Source organism: Tenrec ecaudatus, chromosome 17 (genome assembly GCF_050624435.1).
Source record: "Tenrec ecaudatus isolate mTenEca1 chromosome 17, mTenEca1.hap1, whole genome shotgun sequence".
Taxonomy (NCBI): domain Eukaryota; kingdom Metazoa; phylum Chordata; class Mammalia; order Afrosoricida; family Tenrecidae; genus Tenrec; species Tenrec ecaudatus.
In genome coordinates, this window is record NC_134546.1 from 64,263,405 (window position 1) to 64,279,545 (window position 16,141).

General features: G+C 45.4%; 1 protein-coding gene across 2 annotated transcripts in view; it reads left to right on the forward strand.

Moving 5' to 3' along the window:
- MEGF11 (multiple EGF like domains 11) overlaps positions 1 to 8,228 on the forward strand; it is a 264,875-nt gene extending 256,647 nt beyond the window's left edge. For both annotated transcript variants that reach the window (XM_075535527.1, XM_075535528.1), the window contains 3 exons: positions 1,828 to 1,884; positions 7,208 to 7,414; positions 8,068 to 8,228. In XM_075535527.1, coding sequence (XP_075391642.1) covers positions 1,828 to 1,884; positions 7,208 to 7,414; positions 8,068 to 8,228 — 425 coding nt within the window. The remainder of the gene's footprint in view (positions 1 to 1,827; positions 1,885 to 7,207; positions 7,415 to 8,067) is intronic.
- The last annotated feature ends 7,913 nt before the right edge of the window (positions 8,229 to 16,141 follow it).

The following is a 16,141-nucleotide window of genomic DNA, read 5'->3' on the forward strand; positions in this document are numbered from 1 at the left end:
GTGTCCGACTCCAACCTGGCGACTGGAAGACTGGCAGTCAGTGGAGGATGTGGGTAGCAGCTACAGAGGTGGTGCCAGAGTGACTACAAGCAATGAACAGGGTTGTGGCATCCCTGTAGGTGGTCCCTAGGGCACTGTGGGGTAGAGCCTTAGCGTAACTGGGTAGCTCTTGGCCTAAGCTCAGCCTCTAGTTGGTCTCCAGGGCTCAAGGGAAATGCAGTTCTGTCGGCCCTTGCAGGTTCCTGGGTCCAGGAGCACTAGGAAAGGTAAGGTTCTGAACTCATCTGCCCTTTGAGCAGGCAGAGGCTATAAGGATTCGGATCCTCTGCCCAGGAAGCTATCTTGTTGGCTCTGGATCCCCTGGGCAGAATCGATTAACAGCCCCCCACCCCCACCCCCAACCACAGGAACACTACTCTGTATCTCTTCCCACATGGACGATCCTCTAATTCTTCAACCTTGGTAGCTGGAGTCACCACATACTGTCATTTTTTGGCTTACATGCAGGTAGGCTAGTGACCAGTGTGAATACTTGGAGAGCTCTGGGCTCTGGTCACAGTTCAACTTCTCATTAGCTAATGTGGTCTGGGACCCTCTTTGGGCCTCCGTTTCCTGTTCTGTAAAAATGGAGAGAAGTTAACCATGTTGCCTGCCTCCCTCCCTCCCTCCCTCCCTCAGGGAGCCCTGTCTGGTAGAAAGTGCTGAACAGGTACCAGGGGTATGGTTTGTTGCAGCTATGGTTTCTGAAGGCCACAGGTACCCACAGGCCTTTAAAAATGTCAGAGCTGGGAACTTGGACCTGATTCAGCTATATCCCTCAGTGACATGCGGAGGAAAGGCCAGACTAATTCAATTTGCCAGACTTCAACTTGGGCCCAATGCGCTGGGGTGTGCGGGGTACTTCAACAGCACTGGCTTTGGCCTTCAGTGTCAGAAACCTTGGGGCAAGTCAGTGGAACCCACTGTATTTTCATGAGCACTCTGCACACCTATCCTGGAATGTGTCCCCTCTGAAAAGCTGAATCACAATGGCTCTGACTCTTGAGTCCTGCCCCATTCTAGAAATGCCAGGCGATGTCTTTCGCAGGATCACCAGCAGCAGAGCCCGAGTTTGCTTCTCGAAGCTTTGTGACCCGCCTCTAGCTATGCACAGAGGATCATAGCATAAACTGACAGCCAAAGGGAGAATAAAACTGGGGGCTAAAGGACATTAAGAACACTTGTCAACAATTAAGTCTCAAGTATGTGCAAATGGTTCATTCATACAGTGGGGAGACTGAAAGCAGCCTGTGGATGGGAGTGAGTCTACACCCTATAGAAATGACTGACAGCCATAGCAGGCTGCCCTCCTTCAGCTGAGCCCGACCGGGGAGAGGAGAGGAGAGGCGAGGCAAGGCCGGAGCTTTGAGAAGTGAGCAAATCCGTGTCTCCACGCCCCTCCTCAATCCCTCCCCCTGCCCCAAGCTACAGACTAGTTCTGACTTCTCAGTCTATGCCTTTGGAGCCTAGAACTTCTCCTACAGTGACTGCAGGTGGCATCAGATGTGTCATATGCATCCTCCTGGAAGACACTGCCCTCAGGACTTCCAGGTGAATAGCAGGAGTCAAATCTGCCATGGTGCTGGGTTCGCTGTGAATGTTTAGGGGCCCTTTAAGAATCCCTCTTCAAGCTGACTCTAGATCTAGAGTAGACTAGAATCAGCACAACACTGTAGCAATAAATAACGTTCCTTTCAGGGTAGTGGAAAAAGAAAATCAAGGACACAGGCTGTCTATGTGAACTTCGTTCAGCCCCTATTATTCTTTCCTTGTATCGTTTCTCTGCAGGGGCTTGTGGAATGGACAGACGTCAGAACACATACATTATGGACAAAGGATTCAAAGGTAGAGTATCCGATCCTGAAATCCCATTAGAGAGGGTTTATTAAGGTACAGAGTGGGATCCTGCCATCTCCCTCCATAGTCTTCCCCACCCCCAAAATGAAAATAAAAAGGATGAAAGATCACCTGGAGCTGTTGGGAGCTATCCCCAAGAGCTGGGCACATCGTAACAGTGATGAAGTTGTAGCTTATGGGGCTTTTTTTTTTAATAGATGCCAACTAAATGTCTTTGGAAATGTAGAACATTATTACCCAACCAATTAGCACAAGTTAAATTGATTATAAAATCTGAAATAAAGTTAGTCTACCCGGCCCCGAGGCCTCCTGTCATTGTGCTGGGGTGTCTTTGTGCCACCTGCTGGCTTTCTGAGGCCAAAAAAACGAGATTATGTATAGTGTTGATACTGTCTCAAGGAAGCCATGTATATGGAGGGTGCCCACCGGCATCCCTCTAATGAGTCGACAGGTGAAGGTCAGGCCTTATCCTTGGGCTTAGGCCCTGAGACTCAATGACAGACTACATAGACAGCTTTGGAACCACACAAACCTGGGTTTATATTCCAACTCCATCACTTACTGGACCCAAGACTGTGAGCTCTCCAGGGCTCGATCTTCCTCATCTGTAAATGGCATACTGGTGGCTAGCCCAAGTTTCTTTTGCTTGTCCACTAAACCACATAGGGGGTGTGTTTTACGTATTGTAAAGGGTTGTACAAATGTAATGGGGTTGTCTTTTTGTCTCTAGGGTCTATTTAAAACAGTCTCAGGCAAGCTGAAAGAAATATGACCAAAAGCAAAGGTCCCAAATGGATATCCTAAACTTGGCCGTGCACCAGAATCAGCTGGGAAGCTTAGTACAAATAGAGAGGCTTCAGATCCCATCTTCCCGGGACTCTGCAGCAGACCTAGAGCCGGGTCCTGGTGTCTGCATTTGTGATGAGTGCACCAGGTCACTGACACAGCGTTTCCACATGAGCTAGCTGTCTGCCATCCTTGGGGAAGTGGGTGAGTGAGGGGTGGGGTGGTTGTTAAGTGTGGTGTTCAATACCAGAAAGCAGGAACGAGAAGTCTCCACCAGCAGGTGTTAGGCTGTGCGAGGTCCAGGAGAGCTGTCTGTGAAGACAAGAGATGCCACCTCTAAGTTCTCGGCTCTCTCGGGAGCACCATTCTGATTTGTTGTGAGTTTTCTCATGAACCATCCACATGAACAATGGGGTACAAGCAAAAATTGGTACAGTGGGTAAAGCTAAAACCAGGAAGGATGGCTGTTACATCATCACTGTGACCTGAGACATCAGTTTCCTTATTGAAGATGTGAGGCGACTGGACAGGAAGTTCTTCAAGGGCCCTGTCAGCTGCAAATGTGCATGACTCAGTGTGAAGAGACTGAGACAGGCCCAGACACCTCAATAAATGAGCACATCACTTTCCTATGTACTTTGTTGTCCTGTGCACCACGATTAGGGAAGCTACTTTCAGACTTGCAACCTTCGGTGTTAAGGCAGAGCTAAGGGAAGCAGCGTCTTGGCTTCAGTGTCGTTTACTTCCTGTTGGGTGGGATCCCTGAGCACAGGGAGCGCCTTTGCAGGCTGCAGCCAGCTTCTCTCTCCACTGTGTCTGTAAGCACCCTTTAAATCTGGGAGCAAGGAGAAGATGTGCAGGCAATGTCCCAGCAGGGGTTGGGGACCAATATATCAGAACAAGAGAGGAAAATGGTTATGTCACAGTCCAAAATTACCAATCCAAGGCATGGAATTACCCCACCAAAGATACATTTTATAAACTAGTTAGTACCAAGAAGGAAACTAATTCCTTAGCCTTCTGGGCCAAAACCAAATCAGAAGATGATTTGAGAGTCTCCGTGTGCTCTGACCTCGGTGGGAAAGAAACCTGGCTGGGTCGTGGTTTCTTCCTCTAAAAAGACAGCTGCATCCGCACATCTCTAAGACCTTTTCCAACTCTGACACTCGAAAAGTCTTAATTGAGTGACTGTCCCTTCCTACCCAGTTCCCCCTACACTGTCATGCTGGAGGTGAATGAACCATTTACTAGGCTTTGCCAACTCCACTCTGCCTGGCAACAACCACTGTTTCCCCCATGGCACCTACCACCCCCAGTCCCCTTTCCCGCATTGATTCTGCAACACAAAGCCCTACCAGTTCCGTGTTAAGCAGTTCAAAGTGCTACAGGAGTCTCCCACCATCCCCATCCCCTGGAAGCCTGGAATGATTCCACTGCTGCTGCCACCAGTATACTTGATATCCGAAGTCTCTCCTTCCTGTCAACCTTGGGTTCTCTGGCAGTTCAGAGCCCACTGGCATCCTGAAATGCTCTGTCTGAGCCTGAGCTCTAACCTTCCCCCTCCTCATATCCTTGATCCCTGTCAAGAGAAGGTTACCATGTGTCTCTGAGAGAGAACAGCGAGATGGCTGGGAAGCAAGAGGTGAATGTTCTGGTGGCTGGATGGGCGGGCTTTCCGAGCAGTGAATAGCTGGTTCTAACAAGATGCTCGAGTGAGCCTACAGGTCTGAGTGGGTGCAGCTCTCCGAGTGCCTTGGAAAGTCAATTCCCTTCTCTGAACTCACTGCTTCTTTTAGAAAATGAAAATGTTTCGATTAGAGAGGTCTCCTCCATCTCTGAAGTGGGGCCCTGGTGACCAGTGGTTAAGCACTTGGATACTAAATGACAGGTCTGCCGTCTGAACTCACCAACTGTTTTTCCCTGGGGAAAGGGGGCAGGCCTGTTACGTCTGTCCTACAGAGTCAGTGAACTGGAACTGGCCTCATGGCGATGGGGCAGTCTCTGACAGCCATGGCTGTGTGTGCTCTTTGGTACGTAAGACCCAGTCCAAGCAAAAGCTAGACTCAGCCCTAATGCTAATGACAGGGCTGGGCTCCTGGAAGAGTGACTTGCTGGAGAGCTTAGGTATCGGTTTTTTGCTTCCCCTTTCTCGGCAGAATGCTCTCAAGGGCAGGGACTGGGTGAGGGTGGGGCAGTGAAGGATGAGGAAGTGTCTGAGCAGCTGGTTATTCTTGCCCCGCCCCGTGCTCCCTCAGTATAGGCCATGAGCGAGTGGGGGGTGGGGGTGGAAAGTGGGGCTTCCTAAGGTGGTGGTTCTCGTTGCCATTCCCCACCCTTCAGTTCCCAGCACTGAAAGGAACCACCATATGATACCATAATTCAACCCCCTCATCCATTTGCCTAATCCCACCCACCCTCAACTTCTCCCCTGCTATAGAGCAAAATAGTCAAAATATTCCCAAGAAAGTATCCCTGCCATTTCTGATAAAAAGGAGAAGAGAGGCTCCCCTGACTGGCCTTAGCCTGTCCCCTCTCACTCTCAGGAGGGCTTGGCCCCATAGCTCAAAGGTACTCCCTGTGGAAAGTGAGGGAAAGGGGTTGCTGCTGTAGCTGCTGTAGCTGCTGTAGCTGCATTTAGAGGTACTCGGGAGGAGGGACCCCTGGGCAGCAGAGTTGGGCAGTCTAATAGGGTATCAGAGAACGCAGAGTTGACATGAATTTTCAGAGTGTCGGTTTCCTCATTTCTAAAGTAGTAGCAGTCCTTCCTGCCCAGCCCGCTCCCCAGATGCTGAAAAGTCCGAACACAAAGCAAGCCAAGTGCGACAAGAAAAGGCTGTGTCTGGAAGCAGAGGGCAGGAGTGTGAGGAGGGTTTCTCCCCATGTAAGCAATGCCAGCCCTTCGCTTCCAGACAAGAAGCTCCAAGCAGTACAAAGTGGGGCAGGTGGGCCATGTTGGGGGTTCCTTGGCTTACCCACCACTCTTTTGTACTAAGAAACAGCCTACCCACTGAGGCCACTTTCTGTGGTATGGGGCAGGTCATGGTCCAGCGCTGTCCCCCTGTGAGCCTCAGTGAGCGGCTCGGCCAATCTAGCCTCCCTTTAGCTCTTGCCGGGGCTGGTCGGGACTGTTCATTCACTAGCATGACTTTTCTTCCCTCCCAACTAAGGCCATATACTTTGAAGAAGCCATATTGAGACAAAGGCCAACATCTCTACCTATTTGTGGGCAAAACCGTGATAGAAAGTGCTCTGTGCCTGATTCTAAAATCAGTGTTTCCAAAAGTGGATGATACTGCCCCCAGGGGGTACTGGACCAATGGGGGGGGGCTCTAAAAGCAGATACCTACACTTTATGTCAGGGGATAACTCTGAGTAATGTTCTGTTATTTGAAAGGGGAGCAGTGGGACATGTAAGTTGTAGAACTTGCTCTGGGAAGTTTTTTCCTTACTCTATGGCTCAATTTCCTAATAAGCAATATAGGGCGAGGGGTGGGGCTAAAAGAGGTGAGGAAAAGTGAACCCTACATCACAGGCGTTGTAAACATTCAAAGGAACTATGAGGTAAACATACTTTGGTTTAAGATTGAGGAGCTATTACCTTAATAACCTAAAGCAACCATCAATGGCCTACATTACCAGAAGAGTAAATGTCCTTCCAATCAGCAACCTACTGTAGGGGAGGGGGCTCTCTGGGGTGGCAGCCACTCCAGCCACACTGAATGTTCCGCTCACAGCCCGAGTTACATCATCACTTCCACTCATTCACATTTCACGGTTTTCATGGTTTAAACAGAGTACACAGCTGTTACAGGTCTAACCGAGGTAAGCCACACCAGGGGATGCACCACAGGCTCACAACTAGGAAATGGGCTTTCCCAAGGCTTTGTGCGAGCCTCGGGCACTTCCTGCTGCACCACCCCAATCACTAGCTCCTGGAGGGCAGGGGTACCCCCTGCATTTGCCACTTAAAGGCAGTCACATTGCTGACATCTACACAAAAACACACCAGCCTGTTTCTAAGCCTGAGAGAAGTCTGGTCATCAAAAATAACTCTGAAAAAGACTTACAGAAAAAGGTGTCCCCAGTCATGGATTCAAGTCTTGACACTGCCGCTTCCTAGCTGCGTGACCTTAGTCAAGTCACTTCATCTGTCCGGTCTCATCCCATAACACGGATGCAATCAACTATCCTTATGGCATTTTGTACAAATTAAAGAATAGGGATGAAAACATGTTATGAATATCCTGAATTAGTGCCTTACTGGTGCTAGACCTGACTACTCAAACAAAAATATTCCCATTTCCAACCCCAACCCCCAACTCTGTCCAAAAGATGTTTCTTTGGGGGAAAACCAAAACCAAAACCCTGCCTATTTGGAAAACAATTGTGAATGCATTTATCTAGTACTTCTTGGGATGATCGTAGGCTTTTACTGCTCCAAGACCCTGAGAGCAGTCTCCCACGTTAGTGCTTAAATGAAGACCTATGCCCTTGCTAGTCCTAAGAAATCTTTCTTGCTTTGCAGATTACATGAAAGAATCCGTGTGCAGTTCTAGCACTTGTTCCTTGAATAGCAGCGAAAATCCTTACGCTACAATTAAGGACCCGCCCATCCTCACCTGCAAGCTTCCAGAAAGCAGCTATGTAGAAATGAAGTCGCCTGTGCACAGGGTGTCTCCATACACAGATGTGCCATCCTTGTCGCCAGCTAATAAAAATATATATGAAGTTGGTAGGTGTCTCAAATAAGTACCTTAGTGACAATCAGGGCAGTAGTGCAGCGTCTGAAGTAAAACCTGACCCTTTCCAATCACCCTGTCTGGAAAACACACTCTCCCTTCTTTTGCTGTCCTCCAAACAATGCAAGGTGAATGGTCTTTCCCAAGACTGCCCTCTCCTCTCATGCAGGACATCAGATTCTGAGAGCAGCTCTTCTTTCAAAACTCAGATGCCCAGAAACCCTGGGGGTGGCGGGGGGGGGTGGTTAGTACACACACACACACACACACACACACACACACAATTTCAACTGATTGTTGGCACAAATCCCAGGTTAGCCAGGAACACAATCAGAACAGACATGTGCAAGTTTCTAACTCACCCCCTTCCATCTCTTCCTGGTTTATCTTCTGTTACTGGGCTCACTGAATAGACCCCAAGCACAGGATTTCTGAATCTCATGGTAGTGGCAAGAGGTTGGGATTTAACCAGCACAGTCACTTAGCTGTGTGATCTACTGACCCTCAGTCTCAACCTCAGTATTTGTCATACATTTGTCAACCCCTAACTTATCTCCCCAGCTAGTTTAACTAAAGCTTCCTTCCCCTCAATGAGGCAACCAAAGCTAATCTGTTCTTTGAACTCATTTTTCACTATATTCCTTAGAGCCCACAGTCAATGTGGTCCAGGAAAGCCGTGGTCGTAACTCCAGCTATATCCAGACTCCATACAGCCTACCTAAGAACAGCCATATTCCTGGTCATTATGACCTTCTCCCAGTAAGACAGAGCCCTGACAATGGGCCTTCCCAGGACAAGCAGTCTTAAGAGAGAGAAACCTTCCGTTTGCAATGTACTCTGCGGATGATTCCGACTCTGAAAGAAGACACTCCTTTGCGATGAGTAACGGGAGGCTCCAGCAGCATGTTGGGCATTACTTTCACCTGGAACTACAGACGAATTCCCGAGTGGGACGGACTGGGGTGACTGCTCAGCGAAGTCTGTTTGCAAAGGCAAACCCCAAACTCCAGATGCCCAGGATTATACGATCTCTAAAACGTTGACGATGCAGCTACTCAGCCACAGCAGTGAACTATACATCCATCCATCCACACGGGGGGGTGGGGGGGGAGAATTGCTTTAAAGCATCTGAAATGTGTATGTACTTCTGGTCGCTGTTACCATCAACACCTATTTAATCACCTAAAATAATTACTACACAGACCAATACTTAAAGAGCCTTTACATACATGTTCAGGCCATCAAATTATAATGGCCAATATCAGTGTTCGGTATGTAGTCTGACACTGACAATTTCGATTTTAAAGAATAAATACGTTCATACATGAACATTTTCCTCCCCTTTCCCAATTTAGTACTAGGCTGGGGGGTGGGATGGGAGTTTCCACAGCGGCAGCCTCTTTCCATCTACAATAATACTTTCTAGGCCAGCTTTACTAAATCTTGCCAATTCAAAGATCGACAACATCCTAAATCCGTGCTGGTCTTGTCAGATCTCTTTAGTCTATCCAACTCCTGGGTCATTCCATGTGAAATAAAGCTCTGAGATGATGCTTTAAAGGAAGCAGTCTCAGATTGAGAAGAATTAAATAGCAGACAGCTACTTGGCCACCCCGATTTATTTGGTTTGCATTTCCCAACTTAGGAGAGTACTTGCTTGATTTCAAGCAGTTTTTCAAACATCTGGAGCTTGATGTTGTATGGAACTTAGAAGTGTGGAGGGGAGTTTAAGTTGTTTAAAGTAAGTTATGCTTTCCCGTAGAATGAAATGACAGTATCAAAGAGTGTGGTGAGACGAGGTAAAAGCTCTGACTAGTGAACAGCGGTGAAGGAAATCAAGTGCTTCTACCGTCTACTATGATAAAACAATGTATTAAAATGAGTTAATGCTCCAGATCCCAGAATTTAGATTTGCTTATACCTGCCGCTACTGATAAACGTAATTGGTAAACTGAGGCTCAAATGGGCTGAAAAGGAGCGAGCCCTGAACCTCTACCAAACACTAAAGACCAAAACAACGCCAAGACAAGGAAGCTACTGGATCCCCTATACAGCTCCATCCTGCTACCCGTTCAGCCAGGAGAGAGCACTTCAGACAAGGTGTACAGAAGAGGAACTGAACAACTGCAGACCTGGTCTAGGCGTTCTGCAGCCCTTGAGACAAACTGGAATTTCCTGTGAAACCTGTTCCCATTGCCACTGGGTCCACTTTTGACTCACAGTGACCCTGTATATGGTTTCTGAGATGGTAAATCTTAATGGGAGCAGACATCTTTGTTTTTCTCCTCCAGAGCAGTTAGTGGATTTGAACTGCTGACCGTGTTGTTAGCAACCCAACTCTTTTCCTAATGGGCATGAAACCTATTAATGTGGGTGAAACTAAATCTCCAGCCATCAGGTCGAATCTGACTCATAATGAACCTGTAGACAGAGTAGAATTGCCCCCACTGGGTTCCCAAGGTGCTAGGTCCTTATAGCAGACAGCCAGGGCCCACCACATCTTTCTCACACAGCACATTTGGTGGGTTGGAAATGCCAGCCTCGTGGTTTGCAGCTAAGTGCTGTAACCACCAGGGCTCCTTGTAGTTTGGGTTGTAAATACATGAAGGAACCCTCCCTCCGGCCCACTTTACCTAAGGCTTGAGCAAGTTTTACTGTTAGGAGAAAATATGATACACGAATGCTGCATGCTGCATGGGAGCAAATGATCAGCAATAGCACACTTTACTTTCAAAGTACAAATACTAGCCAATTACTTTGTAGATGCAAGTCAATGTTTTGCATACGTGTGTAGGAAGAAATATAGTTAAAGGAGGACTTACCTTCGTACTTCAGGGCTGCCAGTGCTCTCAGAGAACAGCAAGGAGAAACTTCACTTCCACCCCAGGGTTTATCTTCTCCCCTTATTCTGTATGTACAGTAAGTGCCACCTGGCAGCCTACAAACAGGCAGCATCACTCACCTCTCTTGTCGACTGTCCTGTGATGGAATGGCTAGAGCACTGGGTCAAGAGATGTAGGTGTTACCCTGGGCAAGTTACTGGCCCTCTTGGTTCTCCCCCCCACCCCCGCCCCGTGCCCCGCCCCCCACGTGTAAAAGGGAGAACCACACAGGAGGGGGTTGTGCTAACCAGTCTTCAGCTCTAGCATTCTGTGATTTCTAAAGAACTATAGTAGCAATCAAATCAGGCAAACACGGAGGATTTGGGAGAGGTAGAGGGTGTGAGACAACAGCTGCTTTCACACACCGAAGAGTCACCTAGAAGCAAGGTGTCAATCCTACAGAGCACCTGTTGGGAACTGCGCATTCACAGTGGCACGAGTAGGTTCGTGGTCAGCCTAAGCACCACTGGGTTTCGAGTTCATTTTACTGGTGACTCGGGAAGTTCTGCTCAATTATTTCACAAAAGCTAAAGTTTTCAATGAAATAAATGGATATGATTACAGTTCACATAAGTAAAGGAAAACACGATTCTTGTACAGTAGTATATGGAAACTATGAAAATGGCAATACTTTTTTAAACAATACAGATTTGTAATTTATTTGTTCACCGTGCAGAGGTATTGTACCTTGACAACAATAAAATGAGTTTCTCAAACTAACAAAATTGCCTACTGTCATCTTACAAAGTGAAAATTTATCTGTAATCTGTACCTTATTTAAGCTTAAAGGTAGAACTATATTTCGTGTGGTCACTGGCTAGGAGAATAAAAATTCTACCAATCAATGCTTGAAAATAAGGTTAAAAGGCTATAATAAATGTATAATAAGGAAGCCTCTTCCTATCATTATAGGAATCGATGTGCTTCTATGCACATCCACAAAGAGTCCTGGGAAAAAACCACCCTCGAACACATCAGGGTATGAAAGTGAGAGGGTTTCTCTGTCTCCACAAGATTTGGCCTCAAAGACAAAGATGGCGGCTTGTGCTCAGCTCCAGAGGCACAAAGGAACTTCTATGGGGTAGAAATAAAGGCAAGTGTGGTGGCCACCTCGTTTGCGTAAACGCAATGAATGGCTTCCCATTCGTAGAAGTTCTCCTGTAGTAAGTAAGGGTGGTTACTCTGGGCACATCATCTTATGACCTAACTGGTAAAGCACCAGCAAGATTCATTCTGCAATGAAACGTAGATGTTGCAAAGGGGCTTAAAAGTGCATTCAATGGTACAAAGTTCAAGTTTATCTTCTATATGTTCAAAGGTTTGTACATAATCCTTATAAGTAAAACTTTCAACTTTATGTAATACTTCAAGGGTTTATGTAATACTTCAAACTTCTTCCAATTTAGTAAAATGTTTAACCTAAATTGCCTTTGATGGTTAAAGATTAAGACTCATGCAGAAAAGACAAATCTTACTAACAGTGTTAGATCATTCTCAAGGGCTGGGGTTTAACAACTCAGTAAAAGACAAACATGTATAATTAAAAGAGCTTTGAGGCCGAAAACAAGAGTTACTGAGAATAACAGTATTGAATATGATTTTTGAGGTATAAGACTGAGACTATTACCCTATATACCCACTCCTCACCCATAGTTAAGTTCCAAAGACCAGCTCATTATGCAAAACTCTGTATTTTGTGAAAATGGAGGATGATCACATCAAATCACAAACTAGATGTCTGTATCATTACATAGCTGCCAACCCACTGAAAATCAAGCTGACACATAAGATCTTCACTCCCACAGCCTCTCGTCTTGGTGTACATTACTGCCATGCACACATCGTCTTTGCACAAAATAATCTGATTTTTAAAATATTATAAATGTAAAATGTCAGATCTAAGACATATAGATGTTAGGTAATAAGTGAGAAGTAGGTGTATTATAAATGATAATCATAGACCAATCACTTCAGGCTATGCACTCAACAGAAAACAGTGCATTGTATTAGCCATTCATCCGACCAGTGCAAAGAAGAGGCCCATTGAATCAGTATGTCACAGCAAAAAAAAAAAAAAAATCTTAGAAAAGAGAATCTCTCCACTTAAAAGTAAATGGTGATGAATACATAGAGCTTTGTTATACTACGGTTTATACCAGTGTTTCCCAAAGTAGGCAATACCCTCTGCTGGAACAATCCGGGAGGGGTTGGGAGTGAGGAGATTGCAAAAGCAGATACCTACTTGCTGTGTCAGAATCGACAGAGCATACTCTGACTCATCGCTGCTAGGAGTCAGAATTGATTCAGTGGCAGCGAGTTTGCTTTGTAACCCTTTATCATAGATTGTGGGCTATACAGTACAGAAGTTTTTAATTGCCAAGGGGCACTGAGTTTGGTTTTTTGTTTGTTTGTTATTCCCTTAAAAGGGGGTAGGAAGGCAAACAGATTTGGGAACCTATGCTTTAAACTCTTAATCTTTCACATTTCCTATAATAAAAAAAAATAGAATGGTAATTCCTTGACTATCACTACCCCAGATGAACTAGATAAATCCTAGGTTTAGCCCCTTACTTTAAGATGGCCCTTCTTTAGGATGTAGAGATTGTGGGGTTGTGTAACAACAGCAATCTAGCTGAGAGGAAGTACTAAGAGGTGGAAGTAGGGCGAGCATGATGGTGGGGCAGGAGGAAGGTAAAAGGAAACAGAGGAATGATCTAGGAAATAAAGCTATGGACAGAGGTATAAACATAGGTGTGTATATATAGGTAAGTACATTAATCCTTAAAAAATAGAGGTATTGGCCTATGTACATATATTTATATGGCAATACACTGAGGTAGTGGATGGACTTCGGGCCTCTACTCATACCCTCCCTCTATGCAAGCACACTTAGTACTAATATACTGGCATTCTGGGATGCTCACCCTCCTGGCACAATTGCTGAAGACAAAATGAGTGCATAAGCAAATGTGGTGAAGAAAGCAGATGGTGCCTGGCTATCAAAAGATACAGCATCGGGGGTCTTAAAGACTTGCCGTGACACAAGCCGCTGGTCAGCAGTGAAGCAAGGAGCCCACATGGAAGAAGCACACCAACTGCTGTGATCATGAGGTGTCACTGGGACCGGGTAATAGGCATCAGAAGACCCATAACAAAGAAACAAACAAAACCATATTGTTGCGAACAAAAGGGGATCAGGGCAGAGGCCCAAAGCCTATCTGTAGACAATGGGACATCCCTCCACAGAGGGGTCTCAGGGAAGGGATTAGTCAATCAGGGCGCAGTAAAGCACTGATTAAACACACTATATTCCTTTGGTTCCTTGAGGTTTCCTCACACCCCACTATCATATCCCCAGTGCTGCCTCTGACTTTGGACTAGACTGGAGCATGTACACAGATACAGATAAGAGATATGAGCTTACGATACACGGAATCCAGAAACAGGTACAGGAATAGCGATACCAGAAGGGTAGAGGTAAGGTGGGGAGAGGACTGGAGGAAGGGAAACTGATCACAATGATTGACAAATAACCACACACACACACACCTCCAGGGGGAAGAACAGAAACCATGGGGGAAGGGAGACAGCGGTCAGTGTGAGATATGAAAATAATGATTTATAATCAAAGGGTCAAGAGGGTGTGGGAGGAGGGATAAAAGGAGCTGATACAAAGGGCCAAATAGAAAGTAAATGTCTAGAAAAGAATGATGGCAACATATGTACAAATATGCCAGATACAATTAATGTATGGATTGTGGTAAAAGTTGTAAGAGCTCCCAATGAAACGATCTTTTAATAAAAAAGTTTTTTTGAAGACGGTCCTTCTTTACACTAAATGAACATCATGGGCAATAAAGAATATATTTAACTAGAGTACAGTACAAAGCTCTGATATGGAGATGGAGAGACTAGATATTAGGAATATAAAAAAGTATATTTGCTGGTCTTTTGAATCTTAGTACCTAGTAATCACCAAAGGGCAGGGATAAACAAGGTGCTAGTTATCTATCAGTGGAAGTCTAATACGTGTATACGTATTTATTTTCTTGATTTGCAAAGTTCCTTCTCCTTCCAATTTCTGCCTCTGGAGTCCAAATCTAGTACTGCATGACCCACCAGATCCTTTGGTGAGAGAAAATGTTAAGGACCTACACACCAACGCCAGTTGCTGAGTCAATTCCAACTCCCAGTGACCCTATAGGGCAGAACAGAACTGTCCGTGGGGTTTCTAAGCTGTAACTTTTATGGGACCAGATCGCCCGAGCTTTTTCCCTAGGAGATGCTGGGAAGCCAGCTTGCAATTCACAGTCAAGCACTAAAGACCCTAAGAACCGGCCCCCACTCCCACTTGGGTCCACAATAAAGAAAACCTACAAGAAGAGTAGGCCCTGGACTTCCCAGATTGTCTCTTTAAGGTGTGACCTTCCGTAATATTCTTGGGCCCATGAAATTAATGAAAGGTTTTGGTGGACCCCCTAGACAACAGTCAGCAAGCTGTGCCACTTTCCCAGAGACATCTGGAAACCAGGTAGAGAAATTGTGATACGACTGGAGGTTGTCAATAAGGGAAGGAGGCCTAAAAGCCATGTTCTTATTCAAGGCGATGGGGATAACAGGATCTGAGATTTTTTGGGTTTTAGGAAAAGGTTTATGTTCCCAATGACCCATAGGAAGAAAGGAATCCTGTTGGCTGCTAATTTTCACTACCATCATTGGTTACACAGATGGCCAATCTGTGTCATCTTGTGCTCAATTCTATGCTTAATAAATGTTAAAGAACTGAATCCAAATAATGTTTATTCTATTAGTAACAGCTAAATACCATTCTTATCATGTGAATGTATATATAAACCTACACACTTGGATTTAATTTTATCTTTCTACTGGAGAGCTGGTTCTGTGCATTGATCTGCCTTGTTAATTCCTAGAAGAGGCAATGAAAAAAATAAGCTCAAATGATTTTAAAATTTCAGTTCTAACATACTGTATATATTTTAAAGTGTGGTGTATACATTAATATCCCGTGGTTTTTTTTTTAAACAGCAAAAGTTGAAAAAAAATCAGTAGTTCCCAATTTACAGTTGACATAGCAACCTGTCAAACACTTTCCCCACTTAGCCCATATGGCACTTTGATGCATCATTATGGAAATTGACAGCCATTTTGCAAACGTTCTGAAAGCTTTCAGCCTCTTTAATGGCATTCACATGGAAATAAAGATGGCATTTCAATCAAGTTAATGTGATCAGACCAAAGACATCCTTCAAAGTGTGCACCTGAACTTTAAATTCAAGTTCAAATGTTTGGCTACCAGTAGCTGCAGAAAGAGTTCATTCACAGAATGACAAGAGTTAAAGCTGGCATGAACCCCAGAAATGATCTAATCCATACCTCTCATTAACTGAAAGTTGGGGCTCGGAGATGAAAGGGCTGGGAGAGAGCTATGGACAGAACCCACATCTTCCTACCCAGTCCAGTGCCCTAGAATGCCAGCGAGCAGTTTCTAATCTTGTAACTCGCATGATTACATAAATTACTTTGTTTACTTTCTAATATATGCCCAGTATAAAGTGTCTTTCCAAACATTCTTTTTCCATCCTCCAATTCCATTTTCAGGAAAATAAATGGTTTTACTCAAAGTGTCCTCCATTAAAATTACCTCAGCCTAATTAATGGTCTCTTACCTAAGCTGTAAGGTAATTAGCCTTTTATATTATTTTATTGCTACCACCAGTCTTCTACAGTCTAGGTGGGTGGGAAAGAACCCTGTCAAGTCGCACAGGGGGGAGCGGCCCCGCCTCAACCAGAAGAAAAGCAGGCCCTTCTAGGCTTTGG